This window comes from Ipomoea triloba, chromosome 2 (assembly GCF_003576645.1).
Source record: "Ipomoea triloba cultivar NCNSP0323 chromosome 2, ASM357664v1".
Taxonomy (NCBI): Eukaryota; Viridiplantae; Streptophyta; class Magnoliopsida; order Solanales; family Convolvulaceae; genus Ipomoea; species Ipomoea triloba.
Genome location: NC_044917.1, coordinates 1,288,177 through 1,312,643, shown reverse-complemented (window position 1 = coordinate 1,312,643; position 24,467 = coordinate 1,288,177). Strand labels below are relative to the sequence as shown.

The following is a 24,467-nucleotide window of genomic DNA, read 5'->3' as shown; positions in this document are numbered from 1 at the left end:
AATTGATGCCTTTAGTAGCGCCATTTTTTTCATGCAGTACAAAAAATAATGTTGGTACTACATGTACATAAGATGGTAAGTATATGTACATAATTTGTTAACTACAAGCTTATAAAATCAATACATTAAATTCATACTAAAAATTTCCTAATTTTCAATCAAATATCTATTAAAACTATATCATATTCATAATTATATGTCGACCACTTCATTTATAAATTTTTAGCTTTAAGTTTATTTACTTATCATTTACAAACTTATAACAATGTTATAATTACTTGACATGATACATTTATAGTGAACCGATTATGTATTTATATATGCAAGTTTATATACCTAACAAATTATGTAACTATAGCAAGGGTGAATGTTGACTAAGCGGAATGAAAAAAAAAAAAGTCGCATTAATTTAGACAAAACGACATTATTTTGGATTAGAGTTCATCTATGGTTTTTTGTTTTTTTTTTTTAATCCTGATTCGTCTTCTCAACCTCATCTTTGACTTCTTTCTTCAGTTTCTTATTTTCAAAATTGTATCAGCTTCGCTCGTCTTCTTGATTTGAATCATCTTTAGTTTCGTTAGGTGCACAAACAACTTAGAGTATGAGCATGCAATGTACTGTCATTGTGTATTAAAAATCCTAATTTGCACAACTTGCGATTCTAAGAGGAAATTTTTTTGTTGTCAAAGATGGAAGGTACAAATATGTATATTATTTTTACATTGGTTTAATTTTTTGAAAGACCCATTTAGTAAATGTATTTGAAATCTTTTCAGGAGGGGTACATGTGCGATATTTTTTGTTTGGAAAGACCAAATTTCATCGACTAGAGAACAAAATGAGAATGATGCATTTGTGATGGAAGTTTTTATTTTAGTCACCTTAGGTAGAATTAGAGTTTTCACTTTTCTGTGAATTTAATCAATTCCACCGGAAGGTATAATTATATTATAATTCAACATTCCTGTGGAATTGGAGCCACCGAAAAGTAGAAAATTCACTTTTCAGTTGTTGAAGCCATACCAAGAAAAATATTAATATTTTGCTAGAAGCCATGTCAAAAATAAAAACATATTTTGCTAGTCACATCAGCTTAATCGAACGCCATGTTATCAAAACCTAATGAAACTTAGCAAAGATGGTAAATGTAAGAATTCTATGAAGTTTATGTATCAAATTAGCTCTTATTTTAGACAAAGAAGTTAATTAAACACTTGTGAATGGTGGATGAGTATATTTAACCCTTTGTCTATTAAAAAATAAACCAACTAACCAAACAAAAGTTTTAAAAAAATAATTTCGTGCACGTGACATAATAACTTTAAGGATTGATTTAATTAAATCATCAAATGGATACTCCACTTAATATTGGCTATTTCAAAAGAAATATGAACAAATTTCGTGCACGCACCCACCGTCCATTAGTTTTACAAGTCATTTTCTTGAGATTTGACTCGCAGGTTAGGTTTGGCTAATTTCCTCCAACCCACGTACACTGATTGACATGGATATGCCATGAGTTTCACGCCACAATGAACATCATATATCAAATATTATACTTTGCCACTTCAATTAGTGAATGAATATTTCATTGTTCTTATCGCTTCCAACGTGATGCTCGATTACTTTACTTTTAGCATGATGATTTAGTCTCTAGACTAGGGTAGTGCAAGTATTATTGGACCGGTTTGGTCGCTGTCTCCGTAGTTTGGTCATCGAAAAAAATCGCGTTTGTCGAAATGTTGCTGGAGCTCCGTCAGTGTATTATTCACCTGTTATTGCAAGTCATTATTAGAGTTTTAAGTTGTGGTACACTAAATTAATATGTTAATATGTCTAATTGCACTTTTTAAAAGTTGGAAGGTCTAGTTGATTTCTTAGATAAAGTTTGATGGTGTATTTGATTTTTTTTTTTTCGTTTCGTACTAAATTAGAATATGAATAGTAGTTGAAATTATAATTTCATCAAGTGGGTACAGCAAACGTGTTGGATTGGAACGAGGAAACCTAATCATTTCCTTTTTACCATTTCTATTATTTTTTTTTGTTGTAGAAAACAGTTCTATTAATGGGAGGTAAAAAACAAATTTTTTTGGTACTATTGACTTTGTTATAGAATGTAGTATCTGTTCATAACTATTTTTTACTGAGACTTTAACCCACCCTTTCTATGTATTTTTTCCTGAGACTTTAACCCACCCTTTCTATGTGGAAGTGCAACCGGGTGTCACTAGACCACAAGGTCTTTGAAAATTAAAAGAAAAAATTGATAACCCAAAATGAGTACTTCTGGTGTGTTTGGTTCGAACATGAGAATTATAATAGGAATATGAATCAAATATTTAATTGGTAATTGGAATGAGTTTTGGTAAGAGTATTTTGCATGTTTTCTAATATTATAGAATTAGAATTATTATCAATATTGATATTTGGTTATATATAACCTTATAATCGGAATAAATATTTTAAAATACAAAAATAAAAAATCAAGATAATTGACACGATGAAGTGAGTAGGCAATGTAATGAGACAATTTTAAATGAATAGAATAACATTACGTGATAAGTTTTGTAATTATATAGGGGTAATCAAATGTGTTTTAAAAAGTTGTCAGCCAAATAATATATATGTCATTCATTCTTATTCATTGCATATAACCCTATGAACAAAAATACACTCTTAATTGGGTGAAACATGATTCGGTTAGCTATAAAATTTTCTAATTTTAAAAATGGAGAAATGAAAACAAAAACTTAAAGCAAACGGGCCTAAATGTATTATTGGGCTTTTCACCCGAAAGCTAGCTAATGATGGGCCTGCTTCAGGTCCATTTGGGAATCTCAGTAGTACTACGTTCATTCTAGTATCATTTTCAGTTAAAATCCGACCCGGTTACAGTTAAACCAGCAACGGAGAAGCTCGACAATGGAGCTAAACCCTAGCAAGAAGAAAATCAAAAAAGCAGAAAACAGTTCGGAAATTTTCGCCTCCTGCTCGTTCGCTAGCCTCGGCCTTCATCCAACATTATGCGACCAGCTCAAAGGTGGTCTCCTTTGTTCATACATTCATTAATTGATTCAATTGTTATGTGTAATTACTTACTTGATTATTGTTTCTGGTATGTTTTATCAGAGAGGCTGGGTTTTGAAGTTCCGACTCTTGTTCAAGCTCAAGCAATTCCGGTTATCCTCTCTGGTCGACACGTGTACTGCTCTTTCCCCATTTATTTGATTATTCTTTTCATTCTCTTGATTATGTTTTGTTTAGGTCAAGTTATTCATTAAACTTTAGTTTTTTTTTTTTTTAATATGGGAGGTGCCTTTGGGTTTTCCTTTATATTTAATTTGCAGGTTAGTGAATGCAGCGACTGGGACAGGGAAAACAGTGGCGTACTTGGCTCCAGTTATTCATCAGTTGCAGAAATGTGAACCTCGGATTCAACGCTCTGATGGTACTTTTGGTATGTGTTTTATGTTGATATGTTGGTTCAAAGCTCACTCCCTTTTTTCTCTTGCATGCTCAATTCTTGCTCAGTGCAATAGGAAACAAATTGCCAGGCTTGTTGATGTCTTGTTTGATTCTTGCCTCAACCTTCAGCAAGTTTTTATTAGAAGAAACATGAAGCTCAATATTTCTCAAATTATAACCTTACTGAAATATGTGCATGAGAATTAAGGACATTAAAATATTTAATGTTTGATCCTACAAATAATGGATAAGGCATGCCTTTAAATGATGCGGAATTATGAGTTACTTAACTTTCACCAAACAGAGCATATTACATGCCATTCTCATGTATAATAAAATGGTGAAACCTCATTTTGCCCTTTCTCTTGCCTTTTTTTTTCTTCTTCTTTTGAGATTGTTAGTGCTGATAATAACTGACATATCTGTGATAGCGTTGGTTTTTTTTTCTTCTTCTTTTGAGATTGTTAGTGCTGATAATAACTGACATATCTGTGATAGCGTTGGTTCTTGTACCAACGCATGAATTGTGTCTGCAGGTGTATGAAATTTTGCAGAAAATGTTACATCGCTTCCACTGGATTGTTCCTGGGTATATAATGGGTGGGGAAAACAGGTCAAAGGAGAAGGCCAGATTGCGGAAAGGTAGGAAATGTTGAATGTTTTGCTATTCTAATTAATTGCTGGAAACTGGATACTGTTAAATGAGTTTAAGTGTGGTGACATTGGTCACATCATCAGACTTTAAACAGTTTAGCTACACTTCCCAAATATAATCTTTCAAGCTATCGTTGTTCCTTACAATAATTCTGTTTGGAATGTAATACAAACTAGAAGTTATTTATGGCTTGTCATTTTTTTTTTGGGTATCTCCACATTTGTTATGCAGTATGTGAAATTAAACATACTCATTTTGTTCTTTTTGTGTAAATTTTGGATTAGCTGGTCTAAAATACTGTTGTTTCTATTGTTGAATGTACCTGTTTAGTAGTGTAGATATCACACTCTCAGCCTATAATGTTCTTCTCGTATTCACTGAATTAATGGCTTGGGATTATTTCCATTTCTAGGTATATCAATTCTTGTTGCAACTCCTGGTCGTCTTTTGGATCACCTAAGAAAGACATCATCATTCATACACACAAATCTGCGGTGGATTGTTTTTGATGAAGCGGATAGGTATTGCCCCCATATTCAATTAATTTCTCCTTCAAATAAATTTTTCTTACTACTTTCAGTTCCTTCATTGTCATTCATCTGTCTACTTTTCAGGATTTTGGAACTTGGATATGGTAAAGAAATTGAAGATATACTTAATGTTTTGGGCTCATTTGGCAAGGAGAAAACAGCTTTTAGAGGCCTTGAAGTTCAGAGGCAAAACTTGCTGCTGTCAGCAACATTAAATGAGAAAGTGAACCATCTTGCCAAAATCAGTTTAGATAATCCAATAATGGTTGGTCTTGAGGATAAGAAGTCAGATAACAAACAAAATCATGAAGAAATGGAAACAAGTGGACTTAATTTAAATGATGAATTTGAAACACCTGGAAAACTATTGAGTTCTTCCTGTGAGGAATATAAGCTTCCAGCTCAGCTACTCCAAAGATACATAAAAGGTACATGATAAAAGGAAGTTTTGTGTGTTGAGCCCAATTGTAATCACTTATTGTATCATCTTAATGTTAACTTGTTTTCTTTCTGCAGTTCCTTGTGGTTCTCGGCTTGTAGTGCTTCTTTCAATTTTAAAACATCTGTTTGAGAAGGAAGCTTCCACACAGAAGGTTAGGGAATATTGTAATTACAAATCTTCAGTAATGGTGATTGAATTGGATGAACAAATTTTACCTCAGACCTTTTTCTGTTTTATAATATAACGTGTTTTGATAGTTCTGTGCGATACCTGTTGGCGTTCTTTTGTTTCCCACCAATTTCACTCTGTTTTGCAGGTAGTGGTATTCTTTTCTACATGTGATGCTGTAGATTTTCACCATTCGCTGTTGAGTGAATTTCTGTGGAACCCAAGTTCTCAATCAGATTTGGAAGTCAGACAAAAATTTTTGAGTTGCAATATATTTCGGTTACATGGTAATATGAACCATGATGACCGAAGAACTACATTCAATGCATTTAAAACAGAAAAAACAGCTCTCCTTCTGTCCACTGATGTAGCTGCTAGGGGGTTGGACTTCCCAAAAGTTAGATGCATTATACAGTATGATTCTCCTGGTGAGGCAACCGAGTATGTTCATAGGTAAAAATCCTCCCTTGTCTGGGTTGCTTAGCTCTTTCCCTTGGATTTCCCTGTGGTTCTAGTGCTTTTTGCTTCAAGTGTGCCACCAATATATTTCTGAACAGGTCATCTATTGTACAAACTGGCATTGATTTTATGATTGCATTATCTGCATTCATTACCTCATCAAAGCTGTCCAAATTCCAGGGCAGCTGGCTCAAGGCTGTTCCCTCCAGCTGTGCATGATTGCATTAATCCTCTTTCTGAGCTAATAACAATCTCTAAATCCTCTGTTAAGCTGCATGTGTTCATATCCTTTTATTACGCTGTATAATATGATTTTGCTTCTTTGCGTATATTCTTACCACTTGAATATGATTTAACCTGATGCAGAGTTGGAAGAACTGCTCGGTTGGGTGAAAAGGGTGACTCTGTATTATTTCTACAGCCGATTGAAGTTGAGTACTTGCAGGACTTGGAGAAACACGGAGTGACACTAACAGAATATCCCCTTCTTAAATTGCTGGATAGCTTCCCCGTGTTTGGTATGAAACACCTGTCAAAGAAATTTGTTTCGATAGAGATGCATCCCTGGTCAATTTTTCTGCAGAGATCATTAGAATCCTTTGTTACAACGGAGGTAAGACACTAGTGCATTTCATTATGTTTACATTCGTTAGCATTAGAAGTCCCTAGTTTTGAACTCCTATCCCGATGTTTACTGTTGTCAGGCAAATTTGAAAAAACTAGCAAAGAGTGCATTTTGCTCGTGGGTTCGTGCATACACTGCCCATCGCGGAGATCTGAAAAGAATTTTTATGGTGAAGAAGCTTCACTTGGGGCATGTTGCAAAAAGTTTCGCATTGAAGGAACAGCCATCCTTGGTCAACAAATCAATCCAAAAACAAACAAAGAAGAGGGGAAGGGATCAAAAACAGAAGGGAGTATCATCAAAGAAGAGGAAAACCACTAAATAAATTATGAATTTTACTATGGCTATCTAATATCTATACACACACACACACAGGCACAACACGACGAGGTTGAACCAATCGCTTATCATACATGATCCATGGAAAGCTTGACGATGTTGGATGAATGCTAAGAATGTCTGTGAATTGCCTCGAGATGTGTCTGCAGTGCTGCAGCAACATCCCTGTACAATAAAATGCTTAATTTTTGAGGTTTGATGTAAGTGTATACTAGGTAGTTGAAATTCTGAGCATTGTCTTTACGGCATTAGCTCTACAGTTTTGTAGTCCAACTTTAAGCCACAATCTCACTTTTTTCTACTCCTATGTAGCTGCAGCCTATTAAACAAAGACACAAAGTCTTATAATGTCTTATGATTCATGATTCCTTTTTAACTTTCGGAAATCCTATAGTAGCTATAGAATTTACAATTGTACATGGTACTATTGAAAATTATTACTAGTAATATTCGGTTAGAAACAATCGGTGTCGATCAACATCGAATAATTGGGGGACATCTATTATACGGAGTACTATTGAAAACTATTGCCAATAATATTTGGTCAGATGTGATCGGTGTTCATTGACATTGAATGATCAAAGGATAACCTCAGCTAAGTTGATTAGACAGTTGGTTTGGAATCTTGAACGATCAATGGACAATATCAACCAAGTTAAAGAATAATTGATTTGGTAAAAAGGTTCTAAGTTCGACTCTTCGTCGGCGGAATTGTAATGGGCTTTGGACTTTTATGTAAATCAAAGTTTATCTTTATCTTTTATTAGTTTATATAGGTGATGATTGGCTTGGCTGTACCTGGGTAATGGTGTTAGGCTGGCTTCTTTAATGAGATGTAGATTCATCACCAAACATAAGAAAGAGGCATAGTACAGTGGGCCTCGAGCAGTCCACATCAAGGCCCACTAAGATCAGAGTCCACGAATCTACAGGCCCTTCTCTGGCAGTCAACCTTTTCAATCTCTGAAGCCCACGGGCCCACAACCCGTGCAGGAAAGCACCTCAAACTCCCAAAGGCGTTGACGAAAGTGCGTGCGTCCACTCCCCCATGATGAGGTCTGCGTTCACCCACGTCAGGTGAATTTATCATCCCCAGGCTGGGTTCAAATCCGGCCCCACTCCCCGCCACACACAGAATAAAACTGGTGGGCCTTTGTCCATTAATTAGCAGGCCGTGGGCCTTCACCCCTGGCCCACTTCACCCCCCACCCTGTTTATCTACCTTTCTGATACATCTCATTTTCCATTCCAACTCCTTGATTTGAGAATCTTGAATTGAATTGAAATCTTCCAAACAGCAAATTAGGATCCTTAGGACCCTATCACAACTTGTCACTTCAATAACATCAATAATCGATAAGTAAACTGTTAATGTAACTATAATATCTGATGTTTGGATCTGTTTTACAATAATATAAAGATAATAACTATAAAAGAAAACATAATATAAAGTATATAGAATACATATAATAGTAAAAATGAAGTAATTTAGTAGTTTGGGGCAATCAATAACTAGAATGCTAATGCAACGGTAAAGTCAAGTAATGTCGGAGGTTTGGATTCATCTACTAGTGTTAGGGACACCCAATAAAAAAGAGTAACGAGTAAGAGTATTAGTCAAGCTAATAAATACAGTCCATCTCATCATCTCTTTATTCACTGAAAAATATGTATAATTTCATCTCCACCTCATATTCATTATTCATGATCACATCAATTTAAATGATTTATTGTAGTTGAATTTAAAGATGGTCTACTAAAACGATCAAATGGAAATGAAGACTCAAAACAAATATCATTTATATCTAATTATATAATGTTTAGGTTAGTTTTCCATCACTGTATGTCATCTCTCGCATTATATATATATATATATATTTATTTATTTATATTATTTATGTGAGTATAGATATAGGGTGGTTTAAGTTTGACATCCATATCCTCACATGGAAGGCAATAATAATAACACACAAATGGGGAATTGTTGAGGAAAACAAGTGAAATTGGATGTTTAGCTGATGTCGGTGTTTTATTGCAGTGCCGTCCTTCTCCTTATATTCTCTATTTGATTTTTTTAAAATAGTTCATAAATTATTAAAATAATAAGGATAATTAAGTGGCTTTAAATCCACTAAAATAGTTAATAAAATTATTTACCTATCAGCATATATATGTTAATCTAGAGGTTATTGTCTGTCCTATTTCCATAGGTCATGATTTTTTTAGGGCATATAGTTATATAAATGGTATAGCTATTAATAAAGTAACCCTTAAATAGAAAATAAGACCGGGATATATATGGGAAACATCAAATTTTTAAAATATAGAACACGAAACATGGAGAAAACATTTTGCATGCATAAATATTCACTCACCATTAAGTACGCATAAATGCACCACAAAATATTTCAAAATGCGTCACTAGGTATGGTGATGTGTGCTGCGCTGGTGCATTTTTAAACACTGTGTGATGCATTTATGTATATCTAATGATGAATTCGCACCAATCGCAAACTTATATATATATATATATATATATATATATATATATATATAAATACTGTGAATATACAAAGCTAAGTACTTATACGGAAGGAATATTATTTTTTTTTTGGAATGTCCACGAGGTGTCCTGAGCAGACCCTTATAACATGAGGCACCTTTAAGCCCGTACCATACTCAGACTAATCCCCGCTCGCACTGGGCCGGCCCAATTAAGAGACAAAGTGCTGACCATATTGGTTTCTCCATACAAGGGGGGATCGAACTCTCGACCTCCTCTTAAAGGGCAAGAGTGCTGAGCCACTCACGCCAACCAAGCTGGTTACGGAAGGAAGGTTATTGGATGAAATGGCAGCCGACTTTTGCATGAAAAGAGGGATCAGAAGTAAATAAAAATATATATAAACACCCACCCGGCCTGGTTTATTGCCGTGAATCTCGTCTTGTGTTTGCCCATTACACTCTCACCTCAATAATTGCTACCTTTATTTGTACCTCTTTCAATTCTTTCATGTTCCATCTTTCCGGTTTTAGTTTATTATCGTAACGGCAGCAACTGTTAAGGTGATGTCCATCTCAGATAATCATCAATAAAAGAATTCAATGATCAAGTTAAGTGTTAATTTTATTATGAAAGTTAATTAGTTCAAAAATAGAAGTCATATCAGATCTTAACTTAATTACTGTTTTATAACCTCTTGTAAAATTTAGATAAAGATAGATTGTACAATTTTCTCCTTCTTGAAAAGTCGACTTTTTTTTTTTTCACCTAGCACTACCCTCCAAACAAAAGCACCTTAAATCAAGGTTCCATTTTCGATACACTACAAAATATTACTCTAATTTTGTTTTATGAAACTAATGTAAAATCGTATTAAGTAGTACTTCTATATTCTTGTGCACTAAACTTAGAGATCATAATGGTATAAAACTATGTATAAGCTTATCCTCCATGATCTATATATATCAAACATGAAAGTTGAGTTGATGAGATCGATGGAGTGGGAAGATGATTGATTGAACCCCACCTTATTATGGTGCAATTAATTAAAATGAAAAAAATGGTAGTCCCACTACTGGAAAGGAAGGTAATGCGGCTTCTCTCTTTCCTTCCTAGTGGATAGCACAACATCATCATCATCTATCTTTCATTTCCCAGCTAAGAGATATTGTGGAATCACCTGGATGCTGACCACCCTTAATAAAAATATTATTAATATATAGTCCCATATTTCTTGATATATATGAGAGGGTTCAGATGAAAATATATATAACTTTCACGTAAAAAGTGAGAATTGAATTGAGCTCATTCATCTATTTTAATAGATTAAGGGTCAATGGTTGCTGAAAAATAAAGATAAAATAGGTAGATTATTTGTATAAATATTGGAAACTTAAAAATTTGTAATAATTATAAAATTAACTATGTATTTTTATTACTAAAACCTTCAACATTGATGCATGAACTCTGATAGACGAGTGTGATTAGTCTTAACTTTTTACTGTGGTTAGTTGTTTTCATTTGAACCCACACCTATATATACAGACACATCTTGTTCAATATAATCTTGACTTGATCAACTAAACAAGGAGTTGACAAAAGCTTTGTTGAGTTCATAAAATTTAATACGTATTTTGTTTTCAACTATCAACTTATCTTTCCAGTTGAGTTGGAATACATTTTTTAATATATTATCCGAGTCAAACTTACGCGCCTCCTGAGGGGTGTTAAGCGTAATAAATATAAATAAATAATATACAACCTAGCTAGTTAGCAGATTAAACTTTCAATTGTGACTGAACCCTACTTCAATTTTGAAATCCCAGGTTTGGTATATTGGTTTGTTTTTATGAAGAGGGCATTTAGTGATTCCATACATGGAGGTTTGTTAATATAATTAATGTTTAATTAAATCGTCATGGGCCTATGCTTGGGAGGCAAGTTTGGGTTTGCTGGTCTCCACCATGACATGGAACCATTAAGCTCAATACAGATGGTGCTAGAAACGCTAACTCGGGAATAGTTAGTGCTGGTGGTGTTCTCCGCGATCATAATGGTATGTGAATCGTGAGGTTCATTATGAAAATCGGAATCACTAATAGCTTCACCGCCGAACTTTGGAGCATCCGGGAGGGGTTGCTCGTTGTCAAAAACCATGGTTTCGAAAAGATCATTGTTTACAAACTCGGAAACTATGTTATAAGCCGTGAATAAGGAAACTGAGTCCAGGCCGAAATCTGAAACTTTGATGGCTGACTACAAGTTTATCATGAATCAATTTCGTGAGTGTGAGATTGTCCATGTTCTTCGTGAGGGTCATCAATGTGTCGACCACCTAGTTAACACAGGGCAAGGCAGCCACAGGAGAACAGCGATCTTTCATGTCAATGTAAAATCTCAAAAATGACAAAATACTTCCAACTGCATTTCTAAAATTCGAACCCAAAATCATCCGAGACCTCTAATTAAATTGGAAGAGACCTGCGTAATCTCATTCCTTCGCATAGCTAGGTTTAAATGGGTCATATTAATTTGGCCAGGGCCGATTTTTTTATTTGCGTGGCCCTGTGTTGGTAAATAAGTGGGGCCTTATTAAATTATAAATAAACCGCGAATTGAAGAAAAATTGTAAAGAGAAAAATGTAAAAAACTTAATTTTGGGCCCATATAATTACAAATACATATACTAACTATTAGGTCAGAGCTGAACTAAGGGCCCCTAAAATTTTGAGGCCCTGTACTGTTGCACATCTTGCACGCCCTAAAATCCGGCCGTGAATTTGGTAAAGTGGTTTTCTAAGACAAATTAGAAGGGAGGTGAGGACAGTGGACATCAAGTCAAAGTTTCTTAATTTGACACCAACAAAATACCTAGGTTTTTTTCTTGAAACCATATCTGATGCAATTATGCAAAACGCACCGAAATTGTAATGAATGGTCTGTAAGCAATCTTAAATATATGGGACTACTCGAGGTTAACGACAACAGGATGTGTAAATGTCGTGTCAATGTCTTTAATTAAGGCGGCACTAAGTCATTAAGTCTGATCTAATGCATATGTATGATTAACATGGGATCAATCAAAGATTATTGTCCATGATTAAGGTAGTTAATCTTTTCCCATAATTAATTTTATGTTTGACCACTTCTACGATTCTAACGAATATTCACACGCAAAAGAATTGAGATGGTAAATATCAACATTCATATTCTATATTTTGTAATTTGCCGAGGGCATCTGAGGGTTTAATTATGAGTAAATTAAATTCTTTTGTATTAACTCATCAATTGAAGTCTACTTCATAAAATTCATTACAACAACCATCAACTCATCAATTGAACTACTCTACCTAATAAAATTTATTACAATGGATATTCTCACGCGAAAGAACTAAGACGGTACATATCAATGTTCATATTTCATACCTTGTAATTTGTCAAAAGAATCTTAATTTAATCAGCTAGTAAGTTAAATGGCCGAATTTATTGAGAATTCATCATAAAAGATATTTTCACGTGAAAGAATTGAAACAGTAAATATCAAATTGTCATAGTATTTTTAAAAGAAAAGAAAAACTCAAAAATAAGAGAGAAATCCAAATGCTAGTCTCACTAGCCTCTGATATATCATAACTCTTTTCATTTGTGAAATTCCTACCCGATCAATAAAAAACACACATTGAAAGCCCGAAGAAACTTCCATCTTTTCAATACAGACGCTAGTCTAATGATTTTTTTTTTTTTTTTTGGGTTAAGCCATCTACAACACAATTTTGCTCGTAGTATTTTGTATCTCGTGATTTGTTAAGAGAGGGTCTCGATTTAATCAACTAGCAGGTTAATTAGATGGATTATTTGGTCGAAAATTAAGGTAGTTAAGTGGGGATAATTTCATGATTAGTTCGTTAATATAATTACAATAGCACTAAGATGCCAAAATGATTTCATCTTTGATGACCATGTGCACACCTAACGCCTTATATCATTCAATTGGCATGTCGACCGCCAACATGAGGTTTTTTTAGTGTCTATGCCATCATTCTCTTTGCCTCTTTTTTTTTTTCCTGTTTAAATTATATTATATTTAAAGTATTCCATGATTAAACAATTAATTAATAAAGTAAAGAATATTATTTAAAAAATCTGGGTATAAAGTATGTTTATACTTAATAACTGCGTGGATTGTATATAATTAATAACCTATTTCAAATTATTTAATTAATTAAATTAGTTAAAAAGAAAACTTGGATGCATACATATATTGCACACACCCAAGGCATTAGACAAATCTTAACTAATTTATTCACTAATGTCACAAGAATCTTGTACTTGTCATTGCATTTTAAATTAAATAAAACCCTACGGCATGTTCTTTTCTTCTTCTATTGAAAGAGCGCAATAAAATCCGAATGAAATTTGAATTAGTAATAAGAACAAACAATGATTTAGTTTTTTATTGCATAATTTAAAGGGAAATGGACGAAATAAGCTCTTAAACTTTACCAAAAAAATCAATTAGATCCTTGAACTTTCAAAATTTACAATTAAATTCACAAACATGTTATTTTGAAGCAATGAAACCCACAAACCTGTTGGTGACCTGTAATTGCATGTCAACTAGGGTTTCGGGCAACTTCGGCAAACGTCCAACCAAATTTCGGTAATTCATGTCAAATACCAGCGCCCAAGCAGGAGTTGAAGAATTACGTTTGTCTTCAAGACTGGAAACGAACGGAATATGTTTTTTCTTTTTAATATTTATTTTTGTTTAATTTTTGAAAAACAATGTTCAACATATAGCTTATTTAATAAAAACTAATTAATTAAAAATTTTAAAGTTTTAAATGCAACCCCATCAACTTTAATCATAGTACCATACAAATTGGCATGATTACAATAATTTAACTTGTTTGAGGCATTAATCATATTTTTTTAGTTGAATGACCTAATTGCATTTTCGAGTGTAGTTCAGTGATTATTTTAAACCTTTTTTCCTGATAAAGTTTTGAGACGTGGGAAGAGCAAAAAAAAAGAAGATAATAAGTTGATACATCTCTTGTCCAAGAAATGAAAAGATTTTTGTTGATGGTGGGAGTGCAAATGTGAAAGGCAATGGCAAATCAAAGATGCAGTAGGCCGGGGCAATATATGTAATAGATAAGCTGATATATAATCAACTAAGCACTAGTTATGTCATGTCTGTTTGAAAATTGCTTTTCAATGTTATTGCTTTTTGCTTTTGTAATATGCTAAGGTCAAAAATGTTGTGAATATGTCTCCTTTCACTCCTTAATTCATCCGAAAAAGTGTTTCTGCCAATGCTTTTTCTGACCCTTTTCCTCCCAAGCAATAGGCTTATGTTTAAACGACCTACGCGTGTTTTACTACAATGAAAACTTTAAGAAATAAGTGATAATGCATATTTATTATTTTACTAGTTTTATACGCGCATTGCGCGAATGGGTTAATGCCCAATGTTTATATTTAAATAAATATTTGAAAGTTTATCAATGTAAGATTATATAGGAGAAGTTTATACATGAGTAATTGAATGTCGAATTTTTTATTTAAATATCTAACTCAGAGGATATGAATCTAAGATAATATAGAAAATTCATTATAATTATTACTAAAATAAATGTTTGCAACCTTGTAAAATCGATAGTATAAATATTTGGTCTAAAAATAATAGTCTAAATAAATACTACTTTTAATTTGAATTTTTCTAAGTGTTCTTAATTCTGTTTTGAGTAAAATTGTCATTGTCTTCATCTTTACTATTTGTTCTCTTCCTGTTTTTTTTTGGTAGTGTGTTATTTGCAATTCGGTTATTGTTGGTAGCATAGATGACAACTTCATGCAATGAGATTATGATATAGGAGCTATGGACTTTCCTTTACCGTCGTTTCAGTGACTCATAGGGCTTCCCTCAGCTCAGTCTTTTTGGTTCTTGAGAATGGTCGCCACTTCTCCCAGGACCGGAATGATTATCCCTGCCCGATGGGTCTACATCCATCCCTGAATGTCGTCGGGTACTGTTAACTTCCCCGTCATTCTTGTAACTGTCACCTGTAATCCGCGCAGGTGTGTCCGCACCCCCCTGACTGGACGAGAAAGAAAGGATTTATCGGAGCAACCAATCAATTCAAAGATCTTAGATGAAGACGAATCTATGAATAGCAAAATCGTCGGATCGCCTGATTCTGCTTATGCCAATGAGGAAGTAGGTGCTATCTTCAGGTTCGGTCTTTCATTCCTCGCTCGGGGACTCTTTCGTGCTTGCTTGGGGGTGTTCTGCTTGGGGTTCATTTGGTTCAACCATTATTGTTGAATGAGTTATTCTGGATAAAGAAATCCCTAGTTTAAGAAAAAAGATTAAATAAATTAATAAAAGTTTAAAAATTTAAAATATTATGTATTCCAAAGATATTAAAAGGTAGTTTCTCGCTTCAATTTGCTGGGTAATGGGTTATTTGAGTACTTTCATTGTCAACAAATCCCCCAAGTAGTTAATATGATTGATTTCAAACTATTCTTTTTTATTTTTTTCATGGTATTAAAGAAATACATATGTATCATTTTTTGGTGTAACTACTAATTTATTTAATTCAATAAGAGTAAAATAGAGTGATTCCGCTTCAATTGTTGGGTTATTTGAGTACCCTCTTTGCCAACCAATCCCCAAGTAGTTAATATAATTTGTTTCAAATTATTTTAATTTTTTTTCATAATATTAATAAAATACTTGGTAAATAAATATATAACATTATTTTATACTATAACTTTGATATTTAATTACAAGATATTGTAAAAATAAGATAATGGACAATGTAATGAATATCAATTGATAAATTTGAATGTAAAGAATCTTTGCATGAGAGAAAATAAAGACAATATAACTAATCAAATTATTTCTCTTATTTAATTTAATTTTTTGATAATGAATAATTTTTTCAAATAAAGGTATTGTAGACACATAATTCTAAATTAAAGAAATACATATGTATCATTTTTTTGTTGTAGCTACTAATTTATTTAATTTAATAACAGTAAAATAGAGTGAGAAACTTAATTATGTCAAATTTGATTGAGATGGGGTTCGAACCTAAGACCTTTCTTATAGAAATTAATGTGTAAGTTAAAAGTTAACGGAATATTAACGGAGAAGATAATATTTAATGGAAAACTTAACGGATAATCATAAAAGTAAGGTTAAATTAGGTAATCTCTATTAATAATATTAATCTGAATTATCTTAACCATCTATTTGATTAAATAATTCATCTGAACCATCAATTTGATTAAATAATTTGACCGCCATTTTTTCTACCCATTTTAGGCCTAACTCTCTTTGGCTCTTATTAGTATAGTAGATATTGATGGTATAAAAAATATATGATACTCCGTATTATATTTCAAATTTAAAAATAGAGAGTACGTCGGATTTAGGTGAGAACAGGTAAAAACTAAAAAAGTGAGAACATATTTGATTCATTCATATGATTAAATTAATTGTTGAGATGTGCTAGAAAATAAGAGAAATTTAAAAATTATTTCTACCCATTTTAGGCCTAACTCTCTTTGGCTCTTATTAATATAGTAGATATTGATGGTATAAAAAATATATGATACTCCGTATTATATTTTAAATTTAAAAATAGAGAGTACGTCGGATTTAGGTGAGAACAGGTAAAAACTAAAAAAGTGAGAACATATTTGATTCATTCATATGATTAAATTAATTGTTGAGATGTGCTAGAAAATAAGAGAAATTTAAAAAGAATGGAGTTAATTTTATAAATATTACAATCTTAAAATTTTTTAATATTTATGAAATTGATACGATGTACTAAAATCTTCAACCGTTGATGAACTTAAATAGACAGATGATTTTTTTTTTTACACTTTTTTGTTTTTAGATGAGGGCATTTTTTTGGTCAATCTACAGGGTCTTTCTCGCCGTCCCTTCAACGGTCTGGGGTCCACCCACGTTCGCTCCAACACTTGCGGGAATTGAACCTGAGTTCTCCCGAAATTCCTCCCCACAAAGAGAGCTCACTTGCCACTTGAGCTACCCCATTGGGTTATTACATGAGGACATTGTTTTCCTTTCATCCCTCCCCTCCCCCCACCCACACATATAAACACATATATAGGGAAAGGTTCAGGTGAAAACACATCCCCTGTAAAAAGTGCAAACACATCCACACCCTTCATTTTTAGAAATCAAAAGCTATATAATCTTACCATTACTAAACTTTCGAGTTTACACTAATTATAAATGAACCAAGCTCAAAATTTTCAATAATTATAAAATTGATCCCGTATTTTATTATTATTTTTTTATTAAAACCCTCAATCATTGATAAACCCTGATGGTAGATTGAGATTAGTTCTCATTTTATTTTTTTTACCGGAGAGCTCTATTCTCATTTGATCATGCATTATATATATATATATATATATATATATATATATATATATATATATATATATATATAACTAGTATCTTCTATAGTTTTATTCAATCAAATCATGTAATCTCTTGCATGAGCATTTATTCAAAGATATGATAGAATTGCCACCCAACTGATCGGTAGACCCTACTACATGACCACTTCTCATACAATACGGTGCATACTAAATAAATGAAAATATTATTAGTTGTATTGTCACAAATATTTAGTACCAAATTTGATCTCGATTGACGTACACTACTATGAGCAAATATGGTGTGGCTAGGGATATCTATTAATATAAGATATTTTATCAATTCGATGCATATAATAAAAATGTAACAAGGTAGGTTAGTTTTTTTTTTTTTTTTTGTTTTATTAATTTTATTTAAGATGGGAGGGTATGTATTTACTATTTAGTACCTTACTCAACTATCTTAGAAAAAACAATTAAACCCTTCCCTGTATACGGGAGGTGGTGGGTTCGAGTCTCAGTGGAGACAATATTGACTCTTGTGTTTCAATAGGTTGATAAAGTACTTATGAACAGATAGTGCATTGTAATAGAGTCAGTAGTATTAAAAAAGAAAAAACAATTAAATATTTTACCAACCTCATACAACAATTAATGTTAAATTTACCTTAAAATTAAATGTACCCAAATTATGATACCATTAAATAAACATAATGTAAAAAAGTAAATGCTTGATTATTAATTGGAAAATTTAATCATTTCTCTGGAGAAAGAAAAAAAAAATAGATGTTATATTACTTGTACAATTAAAAAGTAGAAATAATGAAATAAAGAAATATAAAGTTAGAGAAAAGAAAAATGAAGATGTGGCACTTTCAGAATGGAGTGTAACTTATATGATCATATTCTACTAAAAAAAAATATAATAAAATATCTTAAATGCACATATTTTACATGTTTAATGTTTTAATTGTACCCTTTTTAAGTTCAGTGATTCAATTATGCGCAAAAAAGTAATAAGTTTAGTGGGCTAATTGATACTTTTTCTTGATTTAAAAAATATAATTAAGATGGAATGATTAGAAGGTAATTAGGTAGCAAAAATATATAGCTAGGTTTGATAGACAAAATAAAATGTTGTCTTGTATTGGGAGTTCCAAGGAGATTCTAACTGTCGAAACGAAATGGTTAGTGAAAGCAAAGGGACATATGTATATGTATATCTATATGCAAATCCCATCAGCCTCGGAATCTTTTGGGTATTGAGATGGGTTTGATGATCGATCATCGTAAAAAGCTGTCTTAGCCCTATCCCCAATTTCTACATATCACACCAATTATCAATGTACTTTCTCCACATGTAACTATATACACTCTTGTCCCATGCATGCTCGATCTACATGTGTCTATACATACATTATTTACATTGCCGACAGAATCAATACGACAACATTATGTGTGATTGAGTGTAAGAGACCCATTCGTTCTTAACCGATCAGCTTTGGGTATAGTGCAATCTTAAATCCTAGGCCAACGAGTGAAAGAATCAGATACAACAAGTTATAGAACGCTCTTGATTATATGTGTATATATGATCTGTTTATATATATATATATATATATATATATATATATATATATATTATCTCTGTACAAATAATATTCACGTCACATTATTTGTGTTTTTTAATACAATTTTAACATGATAGTGATGGATAGAACGGTGTTTTGATTTAATATTATTAAATAATTGAGTGATTGATTGATATGTAGACACGACACACCATGATATGATATTTTGTATATAATTGAATACTTGAATATGTCCAAAATTTCAAATGCAATGCATATTGAGCTAGCATCTAGAACTGAGATTTGTGACCAACTGACCAAGTAGGGCTACCAAGTAGCTAGCAATCCTTACTATCAAGGATCATATATGCCACCTAATCGTCTATACTCTTAAACAATGTACAAATACATAAAAGACTTATGAGCCAAATAATTATATTCAACATGTTGTATTACATGCTATAATCTTTCAATAAAAATCCTATAAACCAAACACCCCAACTTTCAAATGTATTTTCATGTTTAATTAATTGATAATCTTAATTATATGATATTATTGTTAATTGTTATGTTAAGTTTAGGTGTTTGATTGCGAATAAGATATACACACAATTTTTTTTCAAAGTTTAAGAGGTCAAGATGTTCTCAATCAGTTGGGATGCATGTATTAAGGATCATTTTTTAAGTTTCATTGAGCACGGTGGCTTTTTTAGTATGGAGAGAAAGCACGCGTCAACATTTTCGCCGACTAGAGATACATGCACGCCTAACTAGTTAATTAGCTCAAATGCACCACGCGTTGGCACTGAAGTAACCTGAATAGGTGTGTCAACTCTGTGGATGCTTCACGAGTTCGCGTGCTGATTTTTTGTCTAGGTATAATAATAGGACCTAGACAGTTATGACGACTGACTGGACGATTCATCGCGCGCTGATTTTTTGTTTAGGTGTAATAGGGCGTACCTAGACAGGTATGACGACTGACTGGACGATTCATTACATGCTGATTGTCCGTTCAAATAGGGTCCACTTCCCGAATCCCGCCTCTAAAGTGAGGAGCTGAGGCACAATATTGAAGTTAAATAAGGTCTGAAATTGCTAAATAAGTAAATATGCCCACCATTAATTTTATGACATTATAATCTTGGATTATAGTATATGATACAATGTATAAATAAAATTAAAATTAAAATAAATAATAAAAAAAGTTGGTCGGAGTTAGGAAGTTGGTGGCCAGACAAAGGTTGCAGGTGTTCACATGGGAAGATACTCACAAAGCTGAACTACGCTGCTGCTGCAACCAAGCTTCAGCTCTGGATTCTGGAACAAAACATATTTTAATTATTACTTATTTAATTACTTTTTATTTATCAGAAATTTATTTATTTATTTATTATAATTACATTTTGCAGGTTTTCATTAATAAAATTTTGTTCAAGAAAAACAGTTAAGAAAAGAATATTCATCGTACCCTTCAGAAAGATACACTGATTCCCTCTTTTTCCCCTAGCTTTTATTGTAGATGCATGAATGAATGATGAATATATCCCACTGTACTAAAAATTAAATAACTAATTTTTTAAAACAAAATTATTCTAATTTCTATTTTTAATTTTAACTTATTATACAATATAATATAATAGAGCTGTGAATTCAATAGGAAATTACGTGTTTCTAGTGCGAATTGAAGCAAAAGTCAATATTCAGTAGTCATAGATTGTTACTCATATCTATTTCAAGATTGCGATTAATACTTTTATTTTATTTGGTTTTTTGAAATTAAGAATATAATAATAATATATTGAATGAATTTAAACGTGAATCGTAAGATCCATAAAATAAAGCGTAATCATTATTTTTTTATGAATCAAAATGAGAAATTGAGAATGGTGTAAAAGGTTATTGTGAACCCACTCAATCAACAAAAAAGTGTAATTTTATCTTATTCTGGAGATCAACGCTCTCATACAAATCAAGAGAAAATGACTAATGACTATCTAGCCATCCAATTTGCATACTTGTTTTCTTCATGATGAATATGGTTAATTGAACCCAGCCAGTCTCTGTTAACCAAATTGGTAACAAGAATTAATGTCAAATTGTAAAAGTTTTTAGAGTAAATCAAAACGTTTAGTACAAACTAAGTAAGGTTAAACTGATTTAAAAAAAAAGTAGGGTTAAACTTTATTTTTATAATTTTTTTCCCTTGAATAAACATTATACGCAGAGGAATACGTAAGAAGCAATTAATAAATAGTAAGGTTGCGGTTGGGTCCCGACGTTTTCTTGAAGTAGACAGAAACTTTAATTTTTCACATTTGTAATTTTTTTTCTTCATAATATTCTCTATGCTTTCTTCTCAAAAGGTTGAATCTCCAACCTCAAAAACTCTACATTTCTGTTCGATAGAACATTTTAGATGATAAATCATGATACGCACAAAAGACTGCAACTGGTGCGACTCAATCTCTGATTTTTTTTCCTTAAACTTCAGTCATGTGATCATCCAACTGAGCTGCTCATGTTGACGAAAACCTATACGCTTAGTTGCTTACTGTTCAAAAGGATGGTCAAATAAGTGGAGCATAATTCTAATATTAGAAAGTTAAAATTTAATTCTTAGCAATACTTTTTCGAGGGGTACAAACTTTTTTTTATAGGAGCGATATTTAGTTAGTGTACACCTTCAAATAGTGACAATAGATCATATTTCCATTGTCAAAAAAAAAGGTACGTTTCTAATTAACACCAATGGTATCATTTCCTTAATTAATTAATCCCATCGAGTTGGTCACCACCCTTATTAGCGTATAATTACGCACTAATCCTTCTTTGAATATAATAATCTTTAAACTCCATAGTTTATGGCATGTGGAAAATCTCCTGGTTTTGCGGCTAAATGCTTTAATTATCTCTGTTAACAAGACTCAACAGCAAATTGTTATTAGATAAGTCTTGACGTGTTTAGTTAGTATAAAAGACATCAAAATGTATTAAATTAAATTATATTACATCAATGGTAATCACAAAGTTTCTTGATATAACATCATGTATTATCATCACTATAAGACTAATATGAATTTGGCACATATCGCATCTGTAGAGTTTAACTTTTATCCTTTAAAAGACTATACACGTCTCTGTTATAAATAAAAATGATGCCTAAAGTCTCGAAAGGGGTGGCTAAGTGGATGCAACATAATTCTTGTAATTAAATGTCACAAGCTTAATTAATTCTTACGAACGCCCTCTCAATCAAGCCCATCGCATAGGGTTTTCTAAGTGCAATTTACCTCTCTTTTGCGGGTTATTACACATGAGCGGGTTTATCCCGCACAAACTCTTGGTTAATTGTGCAACTGCAGTTTTCCCTCATTACCCCAACCAAAAAAAAAAAATGATGCCTAAAGTTGTGTGGTGGCTCGGTGACGATTATTTGGATAGAAGAAAAAAAAATTATAGGAGTCTATTGTGAGTCAAGGCAAGCGATACCTTACCCTTTTGACGATTGAATTTTTTGAGTGTAATTTTTTTTTTTGACGGTGGTGTTTAAATGTCGCTTTTACGTGATCTTTCGTGATGAGTGAATTATCTATCACCTAATGAAAAAATAGCAATGTTGTTCAGGACCATGGGCAAAAAAATGGAAAGTGAAAAGATAACAAAAAAAGTATGTAACTTTCTTGAAATAAAATATATTCCCCAGCCAAGAAATCCCCATTCCAAGTACTTAAAACAGTTAAGAAATTTGAAAGGAGATGGAAGACAAGTTGGTGAACAGCTGTATTTTAGATACCATATTACATTAGTCTTTGTTTTACATTAATATCTTCATCAAAGTGATAAGGTTGTCTTTGTTTTACTTCAAATCTTAGGGGTTAATATAATATTCTTGATGAAACATGTAATATTTTTAAATCAAAATGTAATATTTAGGGTTAAATAGTTACTCATGAGAAAAAAAAATAATAATCATGAGTAAATTATTTAATGTTACGTTATTTTATGAGTAAAAATGTAATATTTATGACAGAATATAATGCTTTTGATGAAAATACAATACTTTTAAATCAAAATGTAATATTAAGAGTTTAAGAGTTGCTTATTGTGAAAATTTTAATACTTATGTGAAGAAAAAAATAATACTTATCAAAAATTTGATCCGTTTCACGGATCCTCATAGGAAAATTTGACATTGAGTAATGAGTAAAACCCACAACTGCAAACCATACATGGCAACATTTGTATGCACACAAATATCATTAAAAATATGTTTAATATTACAAAAATGTCATTGCATTTTACATCGAATATATATTGTTTGATCGCTATAATAAACGTTATATATATATATATAATGAAATAAATGTGAAAGGTAGAATTATTTAGAATAAATTGGGGTGACATTATATTAAATAAAGTGAGGGGGGAAAAGGCAAATGAAAATGTGATGAATGGCATGATTGCAAGAGAACATCAGCCTAAACATGCACATGACTTCTTAATTATATTCTTTTTTAGGGGGGCCCATCTCTTGTCTATCACCCAACACATTTTCACAACATTGCTATATATTGAATCAAATTGCACATGATTATCTGATTAATTAATTTTGCATTTTATACTTAATCTATATACACGTCATCTTTAAATGGTGTGAATTTGGGAAAGAGATAGCTTCAAACACCCCCCCCCCTCCCCCAAACCCCTTGAGGATGCATTGGTAATGGCTAGATTTGTCCATAACTAAAAATATGTCATAGCTTAACAAAGTAATTCATCCCCAATAGACAAAAATGACAATGTTACACATAATCATCAATAATCACATGTGGGGATTGCTGAAATCAAGTTAATCAGTTAATTTCGTAATCATAATGTTTAAAGTTTGACTCTCTGTGTGAGCTATTTATTAGTATTATTGGTTTTTAGCCCGTCAACTATGAACAACATATGTTGGTTTACTTCGTGTGGTTCTTTACTAACTAAAGACACAAGGCGATTTTCACCCAAACACATATTTGAATAGTGATTATATTGTAATTTTCCTATAAATCGAATCAATAATAACATGCATTATTATTTATTTTAATTTTTTGAGTGAGAATATATGCAGTAATTATATATTATTTACTGTGCAACATGTGCATGTATTAGCAGTGTTATTAATTGTCAATTGTCATGTATGTATATAGTAGTGATGAAGGTATTGTTTTACCCTAAAGAAACATCCCTAGCTAGGGTTCATTATTGGTGCTCATGAATAACCTTGTT

The 24,467-nt window shown here is 32.1% G+C and overlaps 1 protein-coding gene across 2 annotated transcripts; it reads left to right on the top strand.

Annotated features, from left to right (window-relative positions):
• The first annotated feature begins 2,886 nt into the window (after positions 1–2,886).
• On the top strand, positions 2,887–7,065 carry LOC116007345 (DEAD-box ATP-dependent RNA helicase 17). Of its 2 annotated transcripts, none has more exons than XM_031248007.1 (10): positions 2,887–3,046; positions 3,136–3,208; positions 3,354–3,463; positions 3,970–4,113; positions 4,539–4,647; positions 4,741–5,084; positions 5,173–5,249; positions 5,415–5,719; positions 6,092–6,338; positions 6,430–7,065. In XM_031248007.1, exons 1-10 carry the CDS (start codon positions 2,929–2,931, stop codon positions 6,673–6,675), a joined length of 1,773 nt encoding a protein of 590 aa, XP_031103867.1. In that variant the 5' UTR covers positions 2,887–2,928; the 3' UTR covers positions 6,676–7,065. The 2 variants fall into 2 exon arrangements, with proteins under 2 accessions (XP_031103867.1, XP_031103875.1); XM_031248015.1 differs by having other exon boundaries at positions 2,979–3,046; positions 3,136–3,206; positions 4,008–4,113.
• Positions 7,066–24,467: the final 17,402 nt, after the last annotated feature.

Bases quoted from the DNA above. Each gene is read 5' to 3' on its own strand.
- LOC116007345 (XM_031248007.1), top strand. From the start codon at position 2,929: ATGGAGCTAAACCCTAGCAAGAAGAAAATCAAAAAAGCAGAAAACAGT. The intron at 4,114-4,538 runs GTAGGAAATGTT...TTCCATTTCTAG, and splicing joins GAAGGCCAGATTGCGGAAAG to GTATATCAATTCTTGTTGCA. The intron at 6,339-6,429 runs GTAAGACACTAG...TACTGTTGTCAG, and splicing joins AATCCTTTGTTACAACGGAG to GCAAATTTGAAAAAACTAGC.